We start from the raw sequence: 21,335 nt of genomic DNA on the forward strand, positions 1-21,335 counted from the left end.
CATTTTGCTTCAATAACGAATTGAAAATATATGTATATATATAATAAATAATTCTATTTTCTATTCAATTGACGTTACATTCATCCCCATTATTCACCATATATATATTTTTAAAAAAAAATATTTGACTATATGTATCTGCAGTGAAATCATGTGTCAAAAACCGACTTGATTTTCTTTTTCTTTTGGGGCAATTCTGTGGATTGAAACTACCTACAGACGTAGCCAATGGTCATCTCGTTCACCTGACTAATCGTAGCGAGTGTTACTGCGGGCACCAGCCAATCGACTAAGCCGACTGGTAGACCGCAGCGATTTTCAACTTGAGCTTACAAAGATATATAAGTTCACGGTGCAACACTGCCACTTCATTCATTCGAGTTTGAATAATCTGAGGAGATAGCATGGCACGTACCAAGCAGACGGCACGAAAATCTACAGGAGGCAAGGCCCCCAGAAAACAGCTCGCTACCAAAGCTGCTCGTAAAAGCGCACCAGCCACGGGTGGCGTTAAGAAACCGCATAGATACAGGCCAGGAACTGTCGCCCTCCGTGAAATTCGGAGATACCAGAAGAGCACTGAGCTTCTCATCAGGAAGCTGCCATTCCAGCGCTTGGTCCGGGAAATCGCTCAGGATTTTAAGACCGACTTGCGTTTCCAGAGTTCAGCTGTCATGGCTTTACAGGAAGCAAGCGAAGCTTACCTTGTTGGTCTCTTTGAGGACACCAACCTGTGCGCCATTCACGCCAAGAGAGTAACCATCATGCCCAAAAGACATCCAGCTGGCCAGACGTATTCGTGGAGAGCGTGCTTAATTTTAAGCTGTATTTCAAGTCCTAAAGCAAACGGCCGTTTTCACGGCCACCTACATTCTTCGAAAAGATGCCTTCTGTTCAGACGTTGAAACATCTCTGAAAATAATGTTGAATTATTTGGCCGAAATTAATAAATTTTGTCAAATTCGGCGTACAATGCCCCCAAATTGAAAAAAAAAAAAAAAAAAAATGTTGAGACACAGTACATCCTTCAGTGAATATATCTGTGCCTTACATATATATAATTACATAGCACAATGCTAGACAATTTCATAGTATTATTGTCATCATCAAGTTGTAGAAGTTGTCTACACATCTTGAAACTATATTTTGTACAAGTCCATCAACCTGCCCCTCTAGAATACATTCAAGAATTTTGCGAAATAAATTAGAAAAATAGCACAATTATTTAAATAGAAAATGATGGAATGTGTCGAAGCAAAAAATAATAACAGTATTACAACTTTATCTCATTAGTTCTACAGCTATGCACATATGCGAGTACATGCATTTCAGAACTGCAATTCCGTATTTCATTTATATTCAAAGTATGATTTTTATTGATTTCTAAACAACGTCAAATATAACGATATTCATTCTAACGTGGCGTGTAATAAAATGAAAAAGGCTCATTTATAAAGCCGGTTTGGTCACTGCTTAAAGTTGCCTTTGAAAATTAACTGAGAAAAGAGGAAATCAAATAAATTATCACATCTATAACTAGATATCATAAATGAATGAGAATCAAAAGTTTCATTCAGCTTCTACATTTTGTATTATTTCGGTGTTATCTGTCACACCCCTTTCCTTTGAATAACTTAATCCCCACCCACCCACCCACACACGTTTTTATTATCATTCGGCAACAACGGTATTTATTTTGTTAAACTCAAAGCAAAAAATACTGAAATAAAAAAATAACAACAACAAAACAAAAAATTGTGTATGTTTATCCTAAAAAATTATGATGCTGTCTGTCCTGCTTGATATAATTCCCCTCTCTCTCTTTTATCATTTTTATTCATTTTCTGTCATGTTTTTTTTTTTTTTTTGTATATCAGTTTGTATAAAATGTATATATGTACCTCCACGTACCAATATTTTGGTTTAGGTGAATAAATTGAACCTAAACTTGCCTATATGTGAAGAAATTAAAGAATCAAAATTAATTAAATGTGGTTAAAATTCCCGTGGGGCAAGAAATGTAAACATTCCCATCATGCCAAGCTGACCAATCGTAAAGCTTGTCACAATACCGCTTTGGTAACGTTCCGAACTTTTCAAAGCATCGTGCGCTCTCACGGGTCCTCAATTTGGACTATAAATTAGGCAATTACGCATGATCAGTTCATCAGAACAGTACTACTGGCTGAACTTATAACATGTCTGGACGTGGCAAAGGAGGAAAAGGTCTTGGAAAAGGAGGCGCTAAGCGACACAGAAAAGTCTTGAGAGACAACATCCAGGGTATCACCAAGCAGCCATACGCCGTCTTGCTCGCCGTGGTGGTGTCAAACGTATTTCCGGTCTCATCTACGAGGAAACTCGTGGAGTTTCTTAAGGTTTTCTTGGAGAACGTGATCCGAGATGCTGTAACCTACACGGAGCATGCCAAGAGAAAGACCGTCACAGCTATGGACGTGGTCTACGCCTTGAAACGCCAAGGACGCACCCTGTACGGATTTGGAGGCTAAAGAATTCAGTTTGACAGTCAAGACAGAAGTTTAAAACAAACACAAACGGCCGTTATCACGGCCACCCAAATTTTTCGAAAAGATGCCTCTTAAACATCGTTAAGACAGACATTTACTTACTGAGTACTTGTTATACAGATATTCACTGTACAAAGTTGAATACAGAATGGTTGTAAGTGGTAAAATAAATACACAACAATAACAGAGTAAGACCCTTTATGTCGTAATATTTCCTCAAAACTATATACAGAGCAACAAATATGTATTGAATTTAGGTTTGGACAAGAAATATTGAATAAACACACACAAACAGTATATATTATTTAATTTTTTTTTATTATTATTAATCATATATTAAAATAATAATGCTGCTGTCTTGAGTATTATTTTGAGGGATCGATCTACCGACAATGACAGGTACCAACTGGCGCTGAGTGACATGCTTTTTTTTTCTTGTTTAACAATTATGACTAATGTTAGACAATTAATTGTCAATGTATAATTATCGCATTTTGGTCATTGCACTTTTATTGATGTATAATTACTGATTGAAAATTCCAATATGTCAATGTCAAAGAAAGGGGAGGGGGGGGGGGTCTTGAATTTATTTATCTGTTTCATTGATATTAGCTGAATTGAGATACTTTATTATCAATTATATAATGTACGCTGATAATTAATTCAGTATACAGAGGACAAATGAACCAGGATTTTGTGTACATCAGATGGACCTCGCATGCTTGTATTTTATTTATATTTGAAGATACAGTTATTTTAGATATATGCTTGGTTGTACATTCAAGTTATTTGTGAATAAAATTTGGCTCTCATACATAATAATAATACCTACTTGTATTTCTTTATTTATCCTACTTCTGTTATTATAATCAGTTGTAAACAATGTGGGATTTTTATACGTTTGCCACTTTTACGAGCACATGCATTCACATTGTAACACTCACACATATTATTTGTGTCTCAATAACGCATGTAATATGAAGGTATCTTTTCTTAAAAATTAGTTGGCCCTTAAAAGGGCCGTTTGGTGTGTGTACTTGCAAAATGAGATTATTTGCTGCTGGTGTACTTGGTGACGGCTTTGGTGCCCTCAGATACGGCGTGCTTGGCCAGTTCACCGGGCAGAAGGAGACGGACAGCAGTCTGGACCTCTCTGCTTGTGATTGTAGATCGCTTGTTGTAGTGGGCCAAACGAGAGGCTTCGGCAGCGATTCTCTCAAAGATATCGTTGACGAAGGAGTTCATTATGCTCATGGCCTTGCTGGAAACACCAGTGTCAGGGTGCACCTGCTTTAGGACTTTGTAGATGTAAATGGCATAAGATTCCCTCCTCCTCTTCCTCCTTTTCTTGTCTGTGCTCCTCGGTGTCTTGGCCTTGGTGACTGCTTTCTTGGCGCCTTTGGATCCGACTTTGGGTGGCATGATCTCAAGTTGACAGGTCAAACTGAAGAGATGAATAAAGTAAAATGGTAAAATTTACTATTTATATGCGAGTAGGAGGAGAAGCTTGTTACGGACCTCCGAGAAAACATTACTTGTTCGGATTTCACCTAAAGGCACAACAGAGCGACGCGTTAATTGGCTGCACCGTTGGATCCGCTTGGTTGTTTTAAATTGGTGCGTGCGGGCGTCGCTGGATTATTCGTTGACTGTACACGAAAGAACATAACCGTTAAGAATGTCTGGACGTGGCAAAGGAGGCAAAGTGAAGGGGAAGGCCAAGAGCCGTTCTTCCCGCGCCGGACTGCAGTTCCCCGTGGGTCGTATTCACCGTCTGCTGAGAAAGGGCAACTACGCCGAGAGAGTGGGAGCAGGCGCTCCCGTGTACTTGGCTGCCGTTCTTGAGTACTTGGCCGCAGAAGTCTTGGAGTTGGCAGGCAACGCTGCCCGCGACAACAAAAAGACCAGAATCATTCCCCGTCATCTGCAGCTGGCCATCCGCAACGACGAAGAATTGAACAAACTCCTGTCCGGCGTGACCATCGCGCAGGGTGGTGTCCTGCCCAACATCCAAGCGGTGCTCCTTCCCAAAAAGACACAGAAAGCCGCCAAGTAAAAAGATCCTATAGTTGTGTTGTGTGCAGCACAAAACCAAACGGCCGTTTTCACGGCCACATAAGCTTTTCGAAAAGATACCTACATTACAAACGAGTTGAAACGTAAACAATTATTATAGCTAGAAAATAATAGAAACACACGAATTCAATAATTTTCAACACAGAACAGAGATCAAACATCAAAGAAAGTGTTATATATTTAATGATAAATAAATGTATTAAGTTTAATAACAAAAGCAATAAATTTTAAAATTGACTCGCATGTATATTCGTATATGTACGTTTTTTTCTTTCTCGTTATAGGCAGTTGAATCCAAACCTTATAGGCCTGCGTACAAATGTTGAATTCTCACGTATTACTTGAATGCTCACTCAACAAAGAGATAAGAAAAAAAAAAACCCATTTCATTGACCAATTAAGACTAGAAACTGCGAAAATCATCTAACATGGCGATCTAACTTTCAATTTTTTTCCTTTGATACAAATATTTTTAAATATGATCATTATTTTATTAACATATTCAAAAGATCTGTAACTCCAGTTAAATCCTTAATGTTTCTTTTTTTTCCCCCTCGCTATTGTTTTATATGATGATTATTTAGACAAAATTCCTAATTGATAAAAATAGATAAAAGTTATGAATATAAGAATCTCATAAGAATAAGAAGATGTGGTTTATATTATGTCTTGAATGTTCTTATTCAAAAAAGTGTGCTTCCCATAATAAGAGTGAATAAAAGCAACTCGATGCCAGTTTCCGGATACTTACAGTACTAACACAATTAAAAACTGGTAGTAAATTTTCTTTCGAATAGACTACCGATGCGAATGACTAAACGACATTTTTTTCAACACTTTACATTTATTGCGATGTCCATCACTGCGCCGTGCAGCACATCTGCATCGTCACGTGACATATAGATGCAGGGAATCATGATCTGCACGTGGAAAGTGTGCAACCAATTTGATGCTTCTATCAATGTATTGTATTGTCTTGTATTATATACTGGTTGTCTTGTTCAACTTGAAAGATATAGATTTTAAATACATTGGCTTTTGACCACATTCTGTTTATTTACATGTACTCAATTATTTGTGTGTGTAAATTACAAGAAACAAATTAATATCAATGAATAAGCTACTCCCATTATTCGCCTTGTTCGTCTCTCTCTGTCTCTCTCTTATGTATAACTACTAATTAAGTGAGTGTTCTACAATTATTAAATACACGCCCTTTTTATGTGATTTTTTTTTTTCATGTAATTTACAAGGATGTCAGTTATGTATATTCTTATGATATAAATTATACTGAGAAATTCAGACGTTGTACCACCGAATGTGGTACGTTGTTACGTACGGTCTGGATCTTTCCGGTGTCCTCGGTGTTATAATTATAAAGTAGGTGTCATGTATTTAAATATTCGAAAAGAAATTATATGTTGTCCCTTTAAGGGGGTGAACATCCACTGATCTAGAAAGTATATTAGATATATATTTGAACATTCAACAATTTGTGAGATTCCGTGATTTCCCTTCATATGACCCTTTTGTTTGATTGTTTTTTTTTCTCTCTCTCTCCATTTCATATGAAATGCAAGGCACACATCACTATCCATTGTGCGCGTGTTTGTGCCGAATGTTTGCATTTTCATTCGGATTTTAAGTAACATAGAAGACAATTGAAAGAAATGTACATGTATGTTTTATCACATAGCAATGTAGTAAGTACTTCAATCCCTTACTCGTGTTCTATTCCTCTTGTTTTCGTGTTTTAATCAAAATTAGTCGCTTCTGGGCTCCAGGGAACAGCGCATTTTCAGAATCAACAGACAATTCCTCCTTTAAAATGACAGATTAAGAACCTTAAACAAAAACAGTTATGTAGGAAATTATTTCAAGAAAACGCACAGTGACATATTTGAGAAAATTAAGTAAAATTGGGAGGACAAAATCGGAAAAATAACAGGTATTGAAACACAAAGTTTGACGAGTTCAATCCTCTACGCTCTCGACAATTGGGGAGTTTTCACGGAGGTCCGCGCTCGCCGCCACTCAAATAAGGCCATCGGCGGAGGTGATTTCATTCATTTCCTTATCGTCGATAACGTCGTTCACATCAGTTGTAGAAAACAGGACAAAAAAATTATGGCAGACGCCGCACCAGCAAAATCCCCCGCCAAGAAGAAGGTTTCCAAACCCAAGACGGTCCCCGCCCATCCCAAGTACATCGAGATGATCAGCGCTGCTGTGGCTGCCCTGAAGGAGCGCGGAGGTTCCTCGAGACAAGCTATTCTCAAGTACATCATGGGCAACTACAAAGTCGGTAATGACGCCTCTAGTGTCAACACCCATCTGAAGATGGCCCTCAAGAACGGAGTCAAGAAGGGAGTTCTCAAACAGGCCAAGGGTACAGGTGCCAGTGGTTCCTTCAAGCTGGGAGAGAAGCCCAAGACGGAGAAGAAACCCAAGACCAAAAAAGTCACCAAACCTAAGGCTGCCAAGCCCAAGAAAACGACCAAACCCAAGAAGACAACCGGGGAGAAAAAGCCAACAGAAAAGAAAAAGGCTGTTAAGAAACCTGCAGCACCCAAGAAGGCCAAGTCTCCCAAGAAGAAAGCAGCTACTAAGTCTCCCAAGAAAGCCAAGGCAGCTCCAAAGCCTACGAAAACCAAAGCGCCCAAGAAAGCCACAGCCAAGAAGTCAAAAACCCCAAAGAAAGCCACCAAGGCGTAGACTGCCAATTGTCTTAAACCAATTACAAAAGCCCTTTTCAGGGCTACCAACATTTTTAGAAAAGATGCCTCTATTACATACATGTACTAATGGAAACACAAAATGAATAAACAAGAAGTACACTTACCTATTACACATAGTTTATTTGTCTTCGACTGGAAGCAAATTGCAAAGTCATGATAATATTAACATGCTGTTTCTGAGAAGAAGAAGAAACAAAAGTCAGTTTTTAATTTGTTTACATACCCTCCCTCAAGTAAATAAAATTTTACTTTTTCCACATCACAACGCCTACGCTAACTATATGGCCATTATTATTAGTGTTATCATTCTAGTATATTTGTTTTCATGTTTTTTTTTTTTTTTTTTTTTTTTTTTTTTTTTGTTTTGTTTTGTTTTGTTTTGTTTTGGTTTGGTTTTTTTTTTTTTTTTTGTTTTTTGTTGTTTTTTTTGTTGTTGAAGTTTTATTATTATTATTAATTTTTTTTATTTTATTTTATTTTATTTTATTCATTCATTTATTTTATTTATTTATTTATTATTATTATTATTATTATTTTTCTTTTTCTTTTTTTCTTTTTTTTTCCCCACTTTATTTGGAATCAAATGTGGAACGAATGGAATAAAAGTTCATGCGTACCTTTTGAAAGACAGATACATACATTCTTATTCTTTTCATTTATTTATTCTTTTCATTTATTCATTCATTCATTCATTCATTTATTTAATTATTCATTCATTTAATTAATTATTCATTTATTTGTATTATTTGTTTTGTTCTTGTTTTTGCAACAGGGTAATTCCTGTTCATCCTATATGCACCATTCTGATTATCTGCAAGTATCATGATACTTAGTAATATTACTGGGCTTGTTCAGATAATGGTAGGAGGAAATAATGACAAGAAATATATAATATATATTTTTCGAAAATGCATTTTGCTTCAATAACGAATTGAAAATATATGTATATATATAATAAATAATTCTATTTTCTATTCAATTGACGTTACATTCATCCCCATTATTCACCATATATATATTTTTAAAAAAAATATTTGACTATATGTATCTGCAGTGAAATCATGTGTCAAAAACCGACTTGATTTTCTTTTTCTTTTGGGGCAATTCTGTGGATTGAAACTACCTACAGACGTAGCCAATGGTCATCTCGTTCACCTGACTAATCGTAGCGAGTGTTACTGCGGGCACCAGCCAATCGACTAAGCCGACTGGTAGACCGCAGCGATTTTCAACTTGAGCTTACAAAGATATATAAGTTCACGGTGCAACACTGCCACTTCATTCATTCGAGTTTGAATAATCTGAGGAGATAGCATGGCACGTACCAAGCAGACGGCACGAAAATCTACAGGAGGCAAGGCCCCCAGAAAACAGCTCGCTACCAAAGCTGCTCGTAAAAGCGCACCAGCCACGGGTGGCGTTAAGAAACCGCATAGATACAGGCCAGGAACTGTCGCCCTCCGTGAAATTCGGAGATACCAGAAGAGCACTGAGCTTCTCATCAGGAAGCTGCCATTCCAGCGCTTGGTCCGGGAAATCGCTCAGGATTTTAAGACCGACTTGCGTTTCCAGAGTTCAGCTGTCATGGCTTTACAGGAAGCAAGCGAAGCTTACCTTGTTGGTCTCTTTGAGGACACCAACCTGTGCGCCATTCACGCCAAGAGAGTAACCATCATGCCCAAAGACATCCAGCTGGCCAGACGTATTCGTGGAGAGCGTGCTTAATTTTAAGCTGTATTTCAAGTCCTAAAGCAAACGGCCGTTTTCACGGCCACCTACATTCTTCGAAAAGATGCCTTCTGTTCAGACGTTGAAACATCTCTGAAAATAATGTTGAATTATTTGGCCGAAATTAATAAATTTTGTCAAATTCGGCGTACAATGCCCCCAAATTGAAAAAAAAAAAAAAAAAAAAAATGTTGAGACACAGTACATCCTTCAGTGAATATATCTGTGCCTTACATATATATAATTACATAGCACAATGCTAGACAATTTCATAGTATTATTGTCATCATCAAGTTGTAGAAGTTGTCTACACATCTTGAAACTATATTTTGTACAAGTCCATCAACCTGCCCCTCTAGAATACATTCAAGAATTTTGCGAAATAAATTAGAAAATAGCACAATTATTTAAATAGAAAATGATGGAATGTGTCGAAGCAAAAAATAATAACAGTATTACAACTTTATCTCATTAGTTCTACAGCTATGCACATATGCGAGTACATGCATTTCAGAACTGCAATTCCGTATTTCATTTATATTCAAAGTATGATTTTTATTGATTTCTAAACAACGTCAAATATAACGATATTCATTCTAACGTGGCGTGTAATAAAATGAAAAAGGCTCATTTATAAAGCCGGTTTGGTCACTGCTTAAAGTTGCCTTTGAAAATTAACTGAGAAAAGAGGAAATCAAATAAATTATCACATCTATAACTAGATATCATAAATGAATGAGAATCAAAAGTTTCATTCAGCTTCTACATTTTGTATTATTTCGGTGTTATCTGTCACACCCCTTTCCTTTGAATAACTTAATCCCCACCCACCCACCCACACACGTTTTTATTATCATTCGGCAACAACGGTATTTATTTTGTTAAACTCAAAGCAAAAAATACTGAAATAAAAAAATAACAACAACAAAACAAAAAATTGTGTATGTTTATCCTAAAAAATTATGATGCTGTCTGTCCTGCTTGATATAATTCCCCTCTCTCTCTTTATCATTTTTATTCATTTTCTGTCATGTTTTTTTTTTTTTTTTTGTATATCAGTTTGTATAAAATGTATATATGTACCTCCACGTACCAATATTTTGGTTTAGGTGAATAAATTGAACCTAAACTTGCCTATATGTGAAGAAATTAAAGAATCAAAATTAATTAAATGTGGTTAAAATTCCCGTGGGGCAAGAAATGTAAACATTCCCATCATGCCAAGCTGACCAATCGTAAAGCTTGTCACAATACCGCTTTGGTAACGTTCCGAACTTTTCAAAGCATCGTGCGCTCTCACGGGTCCTCAATTTGGACTATAAATTAGGCAATTACGCATGATCAGTTCATCAGAACAGTACTACTGGCTGAACTTATAACATGTCTGGACGTGGCAAAGGAGGAAAAGGTCTTGGAAAAGGAGGCGCTAAGCGACACAGAAAAGTCTTGAGAGACAACATCCAGGGTATCACCAAGCCAGCCATACGCCGTCTTGCTCGCCGTGGTGGTGTCAAACGTATTTCCGGTCTCATCTACGAGGAAACTCGTGGAGTTCTTAAGGTTTTCTTGGAGAACGTGATCCGAGATGCTGTAACCTACACGGAGCATGCCAAGAGAAAGACCGTCACAGCTATGGACGTGGTCTACGCCTTGAAACGCCAAGGACGCACCCTGTACGGATTTGGAGGCTAAAGAATTCAGTTTGACAGTCAAGACAGAAGTTTAAAACAAACACAAACGGCCGTTATCACGGCCACCCAAATTTTTCGAAAAGATGCCTCTTAAACATCGTTAAGACAGACATTTACTTACTGAGTACTTGTTATACAGATATTCACTGTACAAAGTTGAATACAGAATGGTTGTAAGTGGTAAAATAAATACACAACAATAACAGAGTAAGACCCTTTATGTCGTAATATTTCCTCAAAACTATATACAGAGCAACAAATATGTATTGAATTTAGGTTTGGACAAGAAATATTGAATAAACACACACAAACAGTATATATTATTTAATTTTTTTTATTATTATAATCATATATTAAAATAATAATGCTGCTGTCTTGAGTATTATTTTGAGGGATCGATCTACCGACAATGACAGGTACCAACTGGCGCTGAGTGACATGCTTTTTTTTTCTTGTTTAACAATTATGACTAATGTTAGACAATTAATTGTCAATGTATAATTATCGCATTTTGGTCATTGCACTTTTATTGATGTATAATTACTGATTGAAAATTCCAATATGTCAATGTCAAAGAAAGGGGAGGGGGGGGGGGTCTTGAATTTATTTATCTGTTTCATTGATATTAGCTGAATTGAGATACTTTATTATCAATTATATAATGTACGCTGATAATTAATTCAGTATACAGAGGACAAATGAACCAGGATTTTGTGTACATCAGATGGACCTCGCATGCTTGTATTTTATTTATATTTGAAGATACAGTTATTTTAGATATATGCTTGGTTGTACATTCAAGTTATTTGTGAATAAAATTTGGCTCTCATACATATAATAATACCTACTTGTATTTCTTTATTTATCCTACTTCTGTTATTATAATCAGTTGTAAACAATGTGGGATTTTTATACGTTTGCCACTTTTACGAGCACATGCATTCACATTGTAACACTCACACATATTATTTGTGTCTCAATAACGCATGTAATATGAAGGTATCTTTTCTTAAAAATTAGTTGGCCCTTAAAAGGGCCGTTTGGTGTGTGTACTTGCAAAATGAGATTATTTGCTGCTGGTGTACTTGGTGACGGCTTTGGTGCCCTCAGATACGGCGTGCTTGGCCAGTTCACCGGGCAGAAGGAGACGGACAGCAGTCTGGACCTCTCTGCTTGTGATTGTAGATCGCTTGTTGTAGTGGGCCAAACGAGAGGCTTCGGCAGCGATTCTCTCAAAGATATCGTTGACGAAGGAGTTCATTATGCTCATGGCCTTGCTGGAAACACCAGTGTCAGGGTGCACCTGCTTTAGGACTTTGTAGATGTAAATGGCATAAGATTCCCTCCTCCTCTTCCTCCTTTTCTTGTCTGTGCTCCTCGGTGTCTTGGCCTTGGTGACTGCTTTCTTGGCGCCTTTGGATCCGACTTTGGGTGGCATGATCTCAAGTTGACAGGTCAAACTGAAGAGATGAATAAAGTAAAATGGTAAAATTTACTATTTATATGCGAGTAGGAGGAGAAGCTTGTTACGGACCTCCGAGAAAACATTACTTGTTCGGATTTCACCTAAAGGCACAACAGAGCGACGCGTTAATTGGCTGCACCGTTGGATCCGCTTGGTTGTTTAAATTGGTGCGTGCGGGCGTCGCTGGATTATTCGTTGACTGTACACGAAAGAACATAACCGTTAAGAATGTCTGGACGTGGCAAAGGAGGCAAAGTGAAGGGGAAGGCCAAGAGCCGTTCTTCCCGCGCCGGACTGCAGTTCCCCGTGGGTCGTATTCACCGTCTGCTGAGAAAGGGCAACTACGCCGAGAGAGTGGGAGCAGGCGCTCCCGTGTACTTGGCTGCCGTTCTTGAGTACTTGGCCGCAGAAGTCTTGGAGTTGGCAGGCAACGCTGCCCGCGACAACAAAAAGACCAGAATCATTCCCCGTCATCTGCAGCTGGCCATCCGCAACGACGAAGAATTGAACAAACTCCTGTCCGGCGTGACCATCGCGCAGGGTGGTGTCCTGCCCAACATCCAAGCGGTGCTCCTTCCCAAAAAGACACAGAAAGCCGCCAAGTAAAAAGATCCTATAGTTGTGTTGTGTGCAGCACAAAACCAAACGGCCGTTTTCACGGCCACATAAGCTTTTCGAAAAGATACCTACATTACAAACGAGTTGAAACGTAAACAATTATTATAGCTAGAAAATAATAGAAACACACGAATTCAATAATTTTCAACACAGAACAGAGATCAAACATCAAAGAAAGTGTTATATATTTAATGATAAATAAATGTATTAAGTTAATAACAAAAGCAATAAATTTTAAAATTGACTCGCATGTATATTCGTATATGTACGTTTTTTTCTTTCTCGTTATAGGCAGTTGAATCCAAACCTTATAGGCCTGCGTACAAATGTTGAATTCTCACGTATTACTTGAATGCTCACTCAACAAAGAGATAAGAAAAAAAAAAACCCATTTCATTGACCAATTAAGACTAGAAACTGCGAAAATCATCTAACATGGCGATCTAACTTTCAATTTTTTTCCTTTGATACAAATATTTTTAAATATGATCATTATTTTATTAACATATTCAAAAGATCTGTAACTCCAGTTAAATCCTTAATGTTTCTTTTTTTTCCCCCTCGCTATTGTTTTATATGATGATTATTTAGACAAAATTCCTAATTGATAAAAATAGATAAAAGTTATGAATATAAGAATCTCATAAGAATAAGAAGATGTGGTTTATATTATGTCTTGAATGTTCTTATTCAAAAAAGTGTGCTTCCCATAATAAGAGTGAATAAAAGCAACTCGATGCCAGTTTCCGGATACTTACAGTACTAACACAATTAAAAACTGGTAGTAAATTTTCTTTCGAATAGACTACCGATGCGAATGACTAAACGACATTTTTTTCAACACTTTACATTTATTGCGATGTCCATCACTGCGCCGTGCAGCACATCTGCATCGTCACGTGACATATAGATGCAGGGAATCATGATCTGCACGTGGAAAGTGTGCAACCAATTTGATGCTTCTATCAATGTATTGTATTGTCTTGTATTATATACTGGTTGTCTTGTTCAACTTGAAAGATATAGATTTTAAATACATTGGCTTTTGACCACATTCTGTTTATTTACATGTACTCAATTATTTGTGTGTGTAAATTACAAGAAACAAATTAATATCAATGAATAAGCTACTCCCATTATTCGCCTTGTTCGTCTCTCTCTGTCTCTCTCTTATGTATAACTACTAATTAAGTGAGTGTTCTACAATTATTAAATACACGCCCTTTTTATGTGATTTTTTTTTTTCATGTAATTTACAAGGATGTCAGTTATGTATATTCTTATGATATAATTATACTGAGAAATTCAGACGTTGTACCACCGAATGTGGTACGTTACGTACGGTCTGGATCTTTCCGGTGTCCTCGGTGTTATAATTATAAAGTAGGTGTCATGTATTTAAATATTCGAAAAGAAATTATATGTTGTCCCTTTAAGGGGGTGAACATCCACTGATCTAGAAAGTATATTAGATATATATTTGAACATTCAACAATTTGTGAGATTCCGTGATTTCCCTTCATATGACCCTTTTGTTTGATTGTTTTTTTTTCTCTCTCTCTCCATTTCATATGAAATGCAAGGCACACATCACTATCCATTGTGCGCGTGTTTGTGCCGAATGTTTGCATTTTCATTCGGATTTTAAGTAACATAGAAGACAATTGAAAGAAATGTACATGTATGTTTTATCACATAGCAATGTAGTAAGTACTTCAATCCCTTACTCGTGTTCTATTCCTCTTGTTTTCGTGTTTTAATCAAAATTAGTCGCTTCTGGGCTCCAGGGAACAGCGCATTTTCAGAATCAACAGACAATTCCTCCTTTAAAATGACAGATTAAGAACCTTAAACAAAAACAGTTATGTAGGAAATTATTTCAAGAAAACGCACAGTGACATATTTGAGAAAATTAAGTAAAATTGGGAGGACAAAATCGGAAAAATAACAGGTATTGAAACACAAAGTTTGACGAGTTCAATCCTCTACGCTCTCGACAATTGGGGAGTTTTCACGGAGGTCCGCGCTCGCCGCCACTCAAATAAGGCCATCGGCGGAGGTGATTTCATTCATTTCCTTATCGTCGATAACGTCGTTCACATCAGTTGTAGAAAACAGGACAAAAAAATTATGGCAGACGCCGCACCAGCAAAATCCCCCGCCAAGAAGAAGGTTTCCAAACCCAAGACGGTCCCCGCCCATCCCAAGTACATCGAGATGATCAGCGCTGCTGTGGCTGCCCTGAAGGAGCGCGGAGGTTCCTCGAGACAAGCTATTCTCAAGTACATCATGGGCAACTACAAAGTCGGTAATGACGCCTCTAGTGTCAACACCCATCTGAAGATGGCCCTCAAGAACGGAGTCAAGAAGGGAGTTCTCAAACAGGCCAAGGGTACAGGTGCCAGTGGTTCCTTCAAGCTGGGAGAGAAGCCCAAGACGGAGAAGAAACCCAAGACCAAAAAAGTCACCAAACCTAAGGCTGCCAAGCCCAAGAAAACGACCAAACCCAAGAAGACAACCGGGGAGAAAAAGCCAACAGAAAAGAAAAAGGCTGTTAAGAAACCTGCAGCACCCAAGAAGGCCAAGTCTCCCAAGAAGAAAGCAGCTACTAAGTCTCCCAAGAAAGCCAAGGCAGCTCCAAAGCCTACGAAAACCAAAGCGCCCAAGAAAGCCACAGCCAAGAAGTCAAAAACCCCAAAGAAAGCCACCAAGGCGTAGACTGCCAATTGTCTTAAACCAATTACAAAAGCCCTTTTCAGGGCTACCAACATTTTTAGAAAAGATGCCTCTATTACATACATGTACTAATGGAAACACAAAATGAATAAACAAGAAGTACACTTACCTATTACACATAGTTTATTTGTCTTCGACTGGAAGCAAATTGCAAAGTCATGATAATATTAACATGCTGTTTCTGAGAAGAAGAAGAAACAAAAGTCAGTTTTTAATTTGTTTACATACCCTCCCTCAAGTAAATAAAATTTTACTTTTTCCACATCACAACGCCTACGCTAACTATATGGCCATTATTATTAGTGTTATCATTCTAGTATATTTGTTTTCATGTTTTTTTTTTTTTTTTTTTTTTTTTTTTTTGTTTTGTTTTGTTTTGTTTTGTTTTGGTTTGGTTTTTTTTTTTTTTTTGTTTTTTGTTGTTTTTTTTGTTGTTGAAGTTTTATTATTATTATTAATTTTTTTTATTTTATTTTATTTTATTTTATTCATTCATTTATTTTATTTATTTATTTATTATTATTATTATTATTATTTTTCTTTTTCTTTTTTTCTTTTTTTTTCCCCACTTTATTTGGAATCAAATGTGGAACGAATGGAATAAAAGTTCATGCGTACCTTTTGAAAGACAGATACATACATTCTTATTCTTTTCATTTATTTATTCTTTTCATTTATTCATTCATTCATTCATTCATTTATTTAATTATTCATTCATTTAATTAATTATTCATTTATTTGTATTATTTGTTTTGTTCTTGTTTTTGCAACAGGGTAATTCCTGTTCATCCTATATGCACCATTCTGATTATCTGCAAGTATCATGATACTTAGTAATATTACTGGGCTTGTTCAGATAATGGTAGGAGGAAATAATGACAAGAAATATATAATATATATTTTTCGAAAATGCATTTTGCTTCAATAACGAATTGAAAATATATGTATATATATAATAAATAATTCTATTTTCTATTCAATTGACGTTACATTCATCCCCATTATTCACCATATATATATTTTTAAAAAAAATATTTGACTATATGTATCTGCAGTGAAATCATGTGTCAAAAACCGACTTGATTTTCTTTTTCTTTTGGGGCAATTCTGTGGATTGAAACTACCTACAGACGTAGCCAATGGTCATCTCGTTCACCTGACTAATCGTAGCGAGTGTTACTGCGGGCACCAGCCAATCGACTAAGCCGACTGGTAGACCGCAGCGATTTTCAACTTGAGCTTACAAAGATATATAAGTTCACGGTGCAACACTGCCACTTCATTCATTCGAGTTTGAATAATCTGAGGAGATAGCATGGCACGTACCAAGCAGACGGCACGAAAATCTACAGGAGGCAAGGCCCCCAGAAAACAGCTCGCTACCAAAGCTGCTCGTAAAAGCGCACCAGCCACGGGTGGCGTTAAGAAACCGCATAGATACAGGCCAGGAACTGTCGCCCTCCGTGAAATTCGGAGATACCAGAAGAGCACTGAGCTTCTCATCAGGAAGCTGCCATTCCAGCGCTTGGTCCGGGAAATCGCTCAGGATTTTAAGACCGACTTGCGTTTCCAGAGTTCAGCTGTCATGGCTTTACAGGAAGCAAGCGAAGCTTACCTTGTTGGTCTCTTTGAGGACACCAACCTGTGCGCCATTCACGCCAAGAGAGTAACCATCATGCCCAAAGACATCCAGCTGGCCAGACGTATTCGTGGAGAGCGTGCTTAATTTTAAGCTGTATTTCAAGTCCTAAAGCAAACGGCCGTTTTCACGGCCACCTACATTCTTCGAAAAGATGCCTTCTGTTCAGACGTTGAAACATCTCTGAAAATAATGTTGAATTATTTGGCCGAAATTAATAAATTTTGTCAAATTCGGCGTACAATGCCCCCAAATTGAAAAAAAAAAAAAAAAAAAAAATGTTGAGACACAGTACATCCTTCAGTGAATATATCTGTGCCTTACATATATATAATTACATAGCACAATGCTAGACAATTTCATAGTATTATTGTCATCATCAAGTTGTAGAAGTTGTCTACACATCTTGAAACTATATTTTGTACAAGTCCATCAACCTGCCCCTCTAGAATACATTCAAGAATTTTGCGAAATAAATTAGAAAATAGCACAATTATTTAAATAGAAAATGATGGAATGTGTCGAAGCAAAAAATAATAACAGTATTACAACTTTATCTCATTAGTTCTACAGCTATGCACATATGCGAGTACATGCATTTCAGAACTGCAATTCCGTATTTCATTTATATTCAAAGTATGATTTTTATTGATTTCTAAACAACGTCAAATATAACGATATTCATTCTAACGTGGCGTGTAATAAAATGAAAAAGGCTCATTTATAAAGCCGGTTTGGTCACTGCTTAAAGTTGCCTTTGAAAATTAACTGAGAAAAGAGGAAATCAAATAAATTATCACATCTATAACTAGATATCATAAATGAATGAGAATCAAAAGTTTCATTCAGCTTCTACATTTTGTATTATTTCGGTGTTATCTGTCACACCCCTTTCCTTTGAATAACTTAATCCCCACCCACCCACCCACAACGTTTTTATTATCATTCGGCAACAACGGTATTTATTTTGTTAAACTCAAAGCAAAAAATACTGAAATAAAAAAATAACAACAACAAAACAAAAAATTGTGTATGTTTATCCTAAAAAATTATGATGCTGTCTGTCCTGCTTGATATAATTCCCCTCTCTCTCTTTATCATTTTTATTCATTTTCTGTCATGTTTTTTTTTTTTTTTTTGTATATCAGTTTGTATAAAATGTATATATGTACCTCCACGTACCAATATTTTGGTTTAGGTGAATAAATTGAACCTAAACTTGCCTATATGTGAAGAAATTAAAGAATCAAAATTAATTAAATGTGGTTAAAATTCCCGTGGGGCAAGAAATGTAAACATTCCCATCATGCCAAGCTGACCAATCGTAAAGCTTGTCACAATACCGCTTTGGTAACGTTCCGAACTTTTCAAAGCATCGTGCGCTCTCACGGGTCCTCAATTTGGACTATAAATTAGGCAATTACGCATGATCAGTTCATCAGAACAGTACTACTGGCTGAACTTATAACATGTCTGGACGTGGCAAAGGAGGAAAAGGTCTTGGAAAAGGAGGCGCTAAGCGACACAGAAAAGTCTTGAGAGACAACATCCAGGGTATCACCAAGCCAGCCATACGCCGTCTTGCTCGCCGTGGTGGTGTCAAACGTATTTCCGGTCTCATCTACGAGGAAACTCGTGGAGTTCTTAAGGTTTTCTTGGAGAACGTGATCCGAGATGCTGTAACCTACACGGAGCATGCCAAGAGAAAGACCGTCACAGCTATGGACGTGGTCTACGCCTTGAAACGCCAAGGACGCACCCTGTACGGATTTGGAGGCTAAAGAATTCAGTTTGACAGTCAAGACAGAAGTTTAAAACAAACACAAACGGCCGTTATCACGGCCACCCAAATTTTTCGAAAAGATGCCTCTTAAACATCGTTAAGACAGACATTTACTTACTGAGTACTTGTTATACAGATATTCACTGTACAAAGTTGAATACAGAATGGTTGTAAGTGGTAAAATAAATACACAACAATAACAGAGTAAGACCCTTTATGTCGTAATATTTCCTCAAAACTATATACAGAGCAACAAATATGTATTGAATTTAGGTTTGGACAAGAAATATTGAATAAACACACACAAACAGTATATATTATTTAATTTTTTTTATTATTATAATCATATATTAAAATAATAATGCTGCTGTCTTGAGTATTATTTTGAGGGATCGATCTACCGACAATGACAGGTACCAACTGGCGCTGAGTGACATGCTTTTTTTTTCTTGTTTAACAATTATGACTAATGTTAGACAATTAATTGTCAATGTATAATTATCGCATTTTGGTCATTGCACTTTTATTGATGTATAATTACTGATTGAAAATTCCAATATGTCAATGTCAAAGAAAGGGGAGGGGGGGGGGTCTTGAATTTATTTATCTGTTTCATTGATATTAGCTGAATTGAGATACTTTATTATCAATTATATAATGTACGCTGATAATTAATTCAGTATACAGAGGACAAATGAACCAGGATTTTGTGTACATCAGATGGACCTCGCATGCTTGTATTTTATTTATATTTGAAGATACAGTTATTTTAGATATATGCTTGGTTGTACATTCAAGTTATTTGTGAATAAAATTTGGCTCTCATACATATAATAATACCTACTTGTATTTCTTTATTTATCCTACTTCTGTTATTATAATCAGTTGTAAACAATGTGGGATTTTTATACGTTTGCCACTTTTACGAGCACATGCATTCACATTGTAACACTCACACATATTATTTGTGTCTCAATAACGCATGTAATATGAAGGTATCTTTTCTTAAAAATTAGTTGGCCCTTAAAAGGGCCGTTTGGTGTGTGTACTTGCAAAATGAGATTATTTGCTGCTGGTGTACTTGGTGACGGCTTTGGTGCCCTCAGATACGGCGTGCTTGGCCAGTTCACCGGGCAGAAGGAGACGGACAGCAGTCTGGACCTCTCTGCTTGTGATTGTAGATCGCTTGTTGTAGTGGGCCAAACGAGAGGCTTCGGCAGCGATTCTCTCAAAGATATCGTTGACGAAGGAGTTCATTATGCTCATGGCCTTGCTGGAAACACCAGTGTCAGGGTGCACCTGCTTTAGGACTTTGTAGATGTAAATGGCATAAGATTCCCTCCTCCTCTTCCTCCTTTTCTTGTCTGTGCTCCTCGGTGTCTTGGCCTTGGTGACTGCTTTCTTGGCGCCTTTGGATCCGACTTTGGGTGGCATGATCTCAAGTTGACAGGTCAAACTGAAGAGATGAATAAAGTAAAATGGTAAAATTTACTATTTATATGCGAGTAGGAGGAGAAGCTTGTTACGGACCTCCGAGAAAACATTACTTGTTCGGATTTCACCTAAAGGCACAACAGAGCGACGCGTTAATTGGCTGCACCGTTGGATCCGCTTGGTTGTTTAAATTGGTGCGTGCGGGCGTCGCTGGATTATTCGTTGACTGTACACGAAAGAACATAACCGTTAAGAATGTCTGGACGTGGCAAAGGAGGCAAAGTGAAGGGGAAGGCCAAGAGCCGTTCTTCCCGCGCCGGACTGCAGTTCCCCGTGGGTCGTATTCACCGTCTGCTGAGAAAGGGCAACTACGCCGAGAGAGTGGGAGCAGGCGCTCCCGTGTACTTGGCTGCCGTTCTTGAGTACTTGGCCGCAGAAGTCTTGGAGTTGGCAGGCAACGCTGCCCGCGACAACAAAAAGACCAGAATCATTCCCCGTCATCTGCAGCTGGCCATCCGCAACGACGAAGAATTGAACAAACTCCTGTCCGGCGTGACCATCGCGCAGGGTGGTGTCCTGCCCAACATCCAAGCGGTGCTCCTTCCCAAAAAGACACAGAAAGCCGCCAAGTAAAAAGATCCTATAGTTGTGTTGTGTGCAGCACAAAACCAAACGGCCGTTTTCACGGCCACATAAGCTTTTCGAAAAGATACCTACATTACAAACGAGTTGAAACGTAAACAATTATTATAGCTAGAAAATAATAGAAACACACGAATTCAATAATTTTCAACACAGAACAGAGATCAAACATCAAAGAAAGTGTTATATATTTAATGATAAATAAATGTATTAAGTTAATAACAAAAGCAATAAATTTTAAAATTGACTCGCATGTA

The 21,335-nt window shown here is 37.4% G+C and overlaps 7 protein-coding genes and 2 pseudogenes across 7 annotated transcripts; 7 read left to right on the top strand and 2 right to left on the bottom strand.

The window, feature by feature from the left end:
- The first annotated feature begins 228 nt into the window (after positions 1 to 228).
- On the top strand, positions 229 to 816 carry LOC133177718 (histone H3-like; annotated as a pseudogene).
- A 1,382-nt stretch (positions 817 to 2,198) lies between these two features.
- Positions 2,199 to 2,510, top strand: LOC133177720 (histone H4-like). Its single transcript, XM_061312629.1, has one exon. It carries the CDS (start codon positions 2,199 to 2,201, stop codon positions 2,508 to 2,510), a length of 312 nt encoding a protein of 103 aa, XP_061168613.1.
- Positions 2,511 to 3,578: 1,068 nt separating this feature from the next.
- On the bottom strand, positions 3,579 to 3,950 carry LOC133177719 (histone H2B-like). Its single transcript, XM_061312628.1, has one exon. It carries the CDS (start codon positions 3,948 to 3,950, stop codon positions 3,579 to 3,581), a length of 372 nt encoding a protein of 123 aa, XP_061168612.1.
- A 256-nt stretch (positions 3,951 to 4,206) lies between these two features.
- Positions 4,207 to 4,584, top strand: LOC133177727 (histone H2A). The gene has a single exon (XM_061312634.1). It carries the CDS (start codon positions 4,207 to 4,209, stop codon positions 4,582 to 4,584), a length of 378 nt encoding a protein of 125 aa, XP_061168618.1.
- Positions 4,585 to 6,731: 2,147 nt separating this feature from the next.
- On the top strand, positions 6,732 to 7,319 carry LOC133177721 (histone H1-delta-like). Its single transcript, XM_061312630.1, has one exon. The coding sequence runs from the start codon at positions 6,732 to 6,734 to the stop codon at positions 7,317 to 7,319; it is 588 nt and encodes a 195-aa protein (XP_061168614.1).
- Positions 7,320 to 8,480: 1,161 nt separating this feature from the next.
- Positions 8,481 to 9,067, top strand: LOC133177726 (histone H3-like). Its single transcript, XM_061312633.1, has 2 exons — positions 8,481 to 8,491; positions 8,656 to 9,067. The coding sequence occupies exons 1-2, from the start codon at positions 8,481 to 8,483 to the stop codon at positions 9,065 to 9,067; spliced, it is 423 nt and encodes a 140-aa protein (XP_061168617.1).
- Positions 9,068 to 10,450: 1,383 nt separating this feature from the next.
- LOC133177722 (uncharacterized) lies at positions 10,451 to 19,000 on the top strand (annotated as a pseudogene).
- Positions 19,001 to 20,064: 1,064 nt separating this feature from the next.
- On the bottom strand, positions 20,065 to 20,436 carry LOC133177723 (histone H2B-like). The gene has a single exon (XM_061312631.1). The coding sequence runs from the start codon at positions 20,434 to 20,436 to the stop codon at positions 20,065 to 20,067; it is 372 nt and encodes a 123-aa protein (XP_061168615.1).
- Positions 20,437 to 20,691: 255 nt separating this feature from the next.
- LOC133177724 (histone H2A) lies at positions 20,692 to 21,069 on the top strand. Its single transcript, XM_061312632.1, has one exon. The coding sequence runs from the start codon at positions 20,692 to 20,694 to the stop codon at positions 21,067 to 21,069; it is 378 nt and encodes a 125-aa protein (XP_061168616.1).
- The last annotated feature ends 266 nt before the right edge of the window (positions 21,070 to 21,335 follow it).

This window comes from Saccostrea echinata, unplaced genomic scaffold, assembly GCF_033153115.1.
Source record: "Saccostrea echinata isolate AGI-Se365-2 ecotype Australia unplaced genomic scaffold, CSIRO_AGI_Sech_v1 ptg000214l, whole genome shotgun sequence".
NCBI classification, from domain to species: domain Eukaryota; kingdom Metazoa; phylum Mollusca; class Bivalvia; order Ostreida; family Ostreidae; genus Saccostrea; species Saccostrea echinata.

Coding starts and splice junctions, on each gene's coding strand:
- LOC133177727 (XM_061312634.1), top strand. CDS start 4,207: ATGTCTGGACGTGGCAAAGGAGGCAAAGTGAAGGGGAAGGCCAAGAGC.
- LOC133177720 (XM_061312629.1), top strand. CDS start 2,199: ATGTCTGGACGTGGCAAAGGAGGAAAAGGTCTTGGAAAAGGAGGCGCT.
- LOC133177721 (XM_061312630.1), top strand. CDS start 6,732: ATGGCAGACGCCGCACCAGCAAAATCCCCCGCCAAGAAGAAGGTTTCC.
- LOC133177719 (XM_061312628.1), bottom strand. CDS start 3,950: ATGCCACCCAAAGTCGGATCCAAAGGCGCCAAGAAAGCAGTCACCAAG.
- LOC133177724 (XM_061312632.1), top strand. CDS start 20,692: ATGTCTGGACGTGGCAAAGGAGGCAAAGTGAAGGGGAAGGCCAAGAGC.
- LOC133177723 (XM_061312631.1), bottom strand. CDS start 20,436: ATGCCACCCAAAGTCGGATCCAAAGGCGCCAAGAAAGCAGTCACCAAG.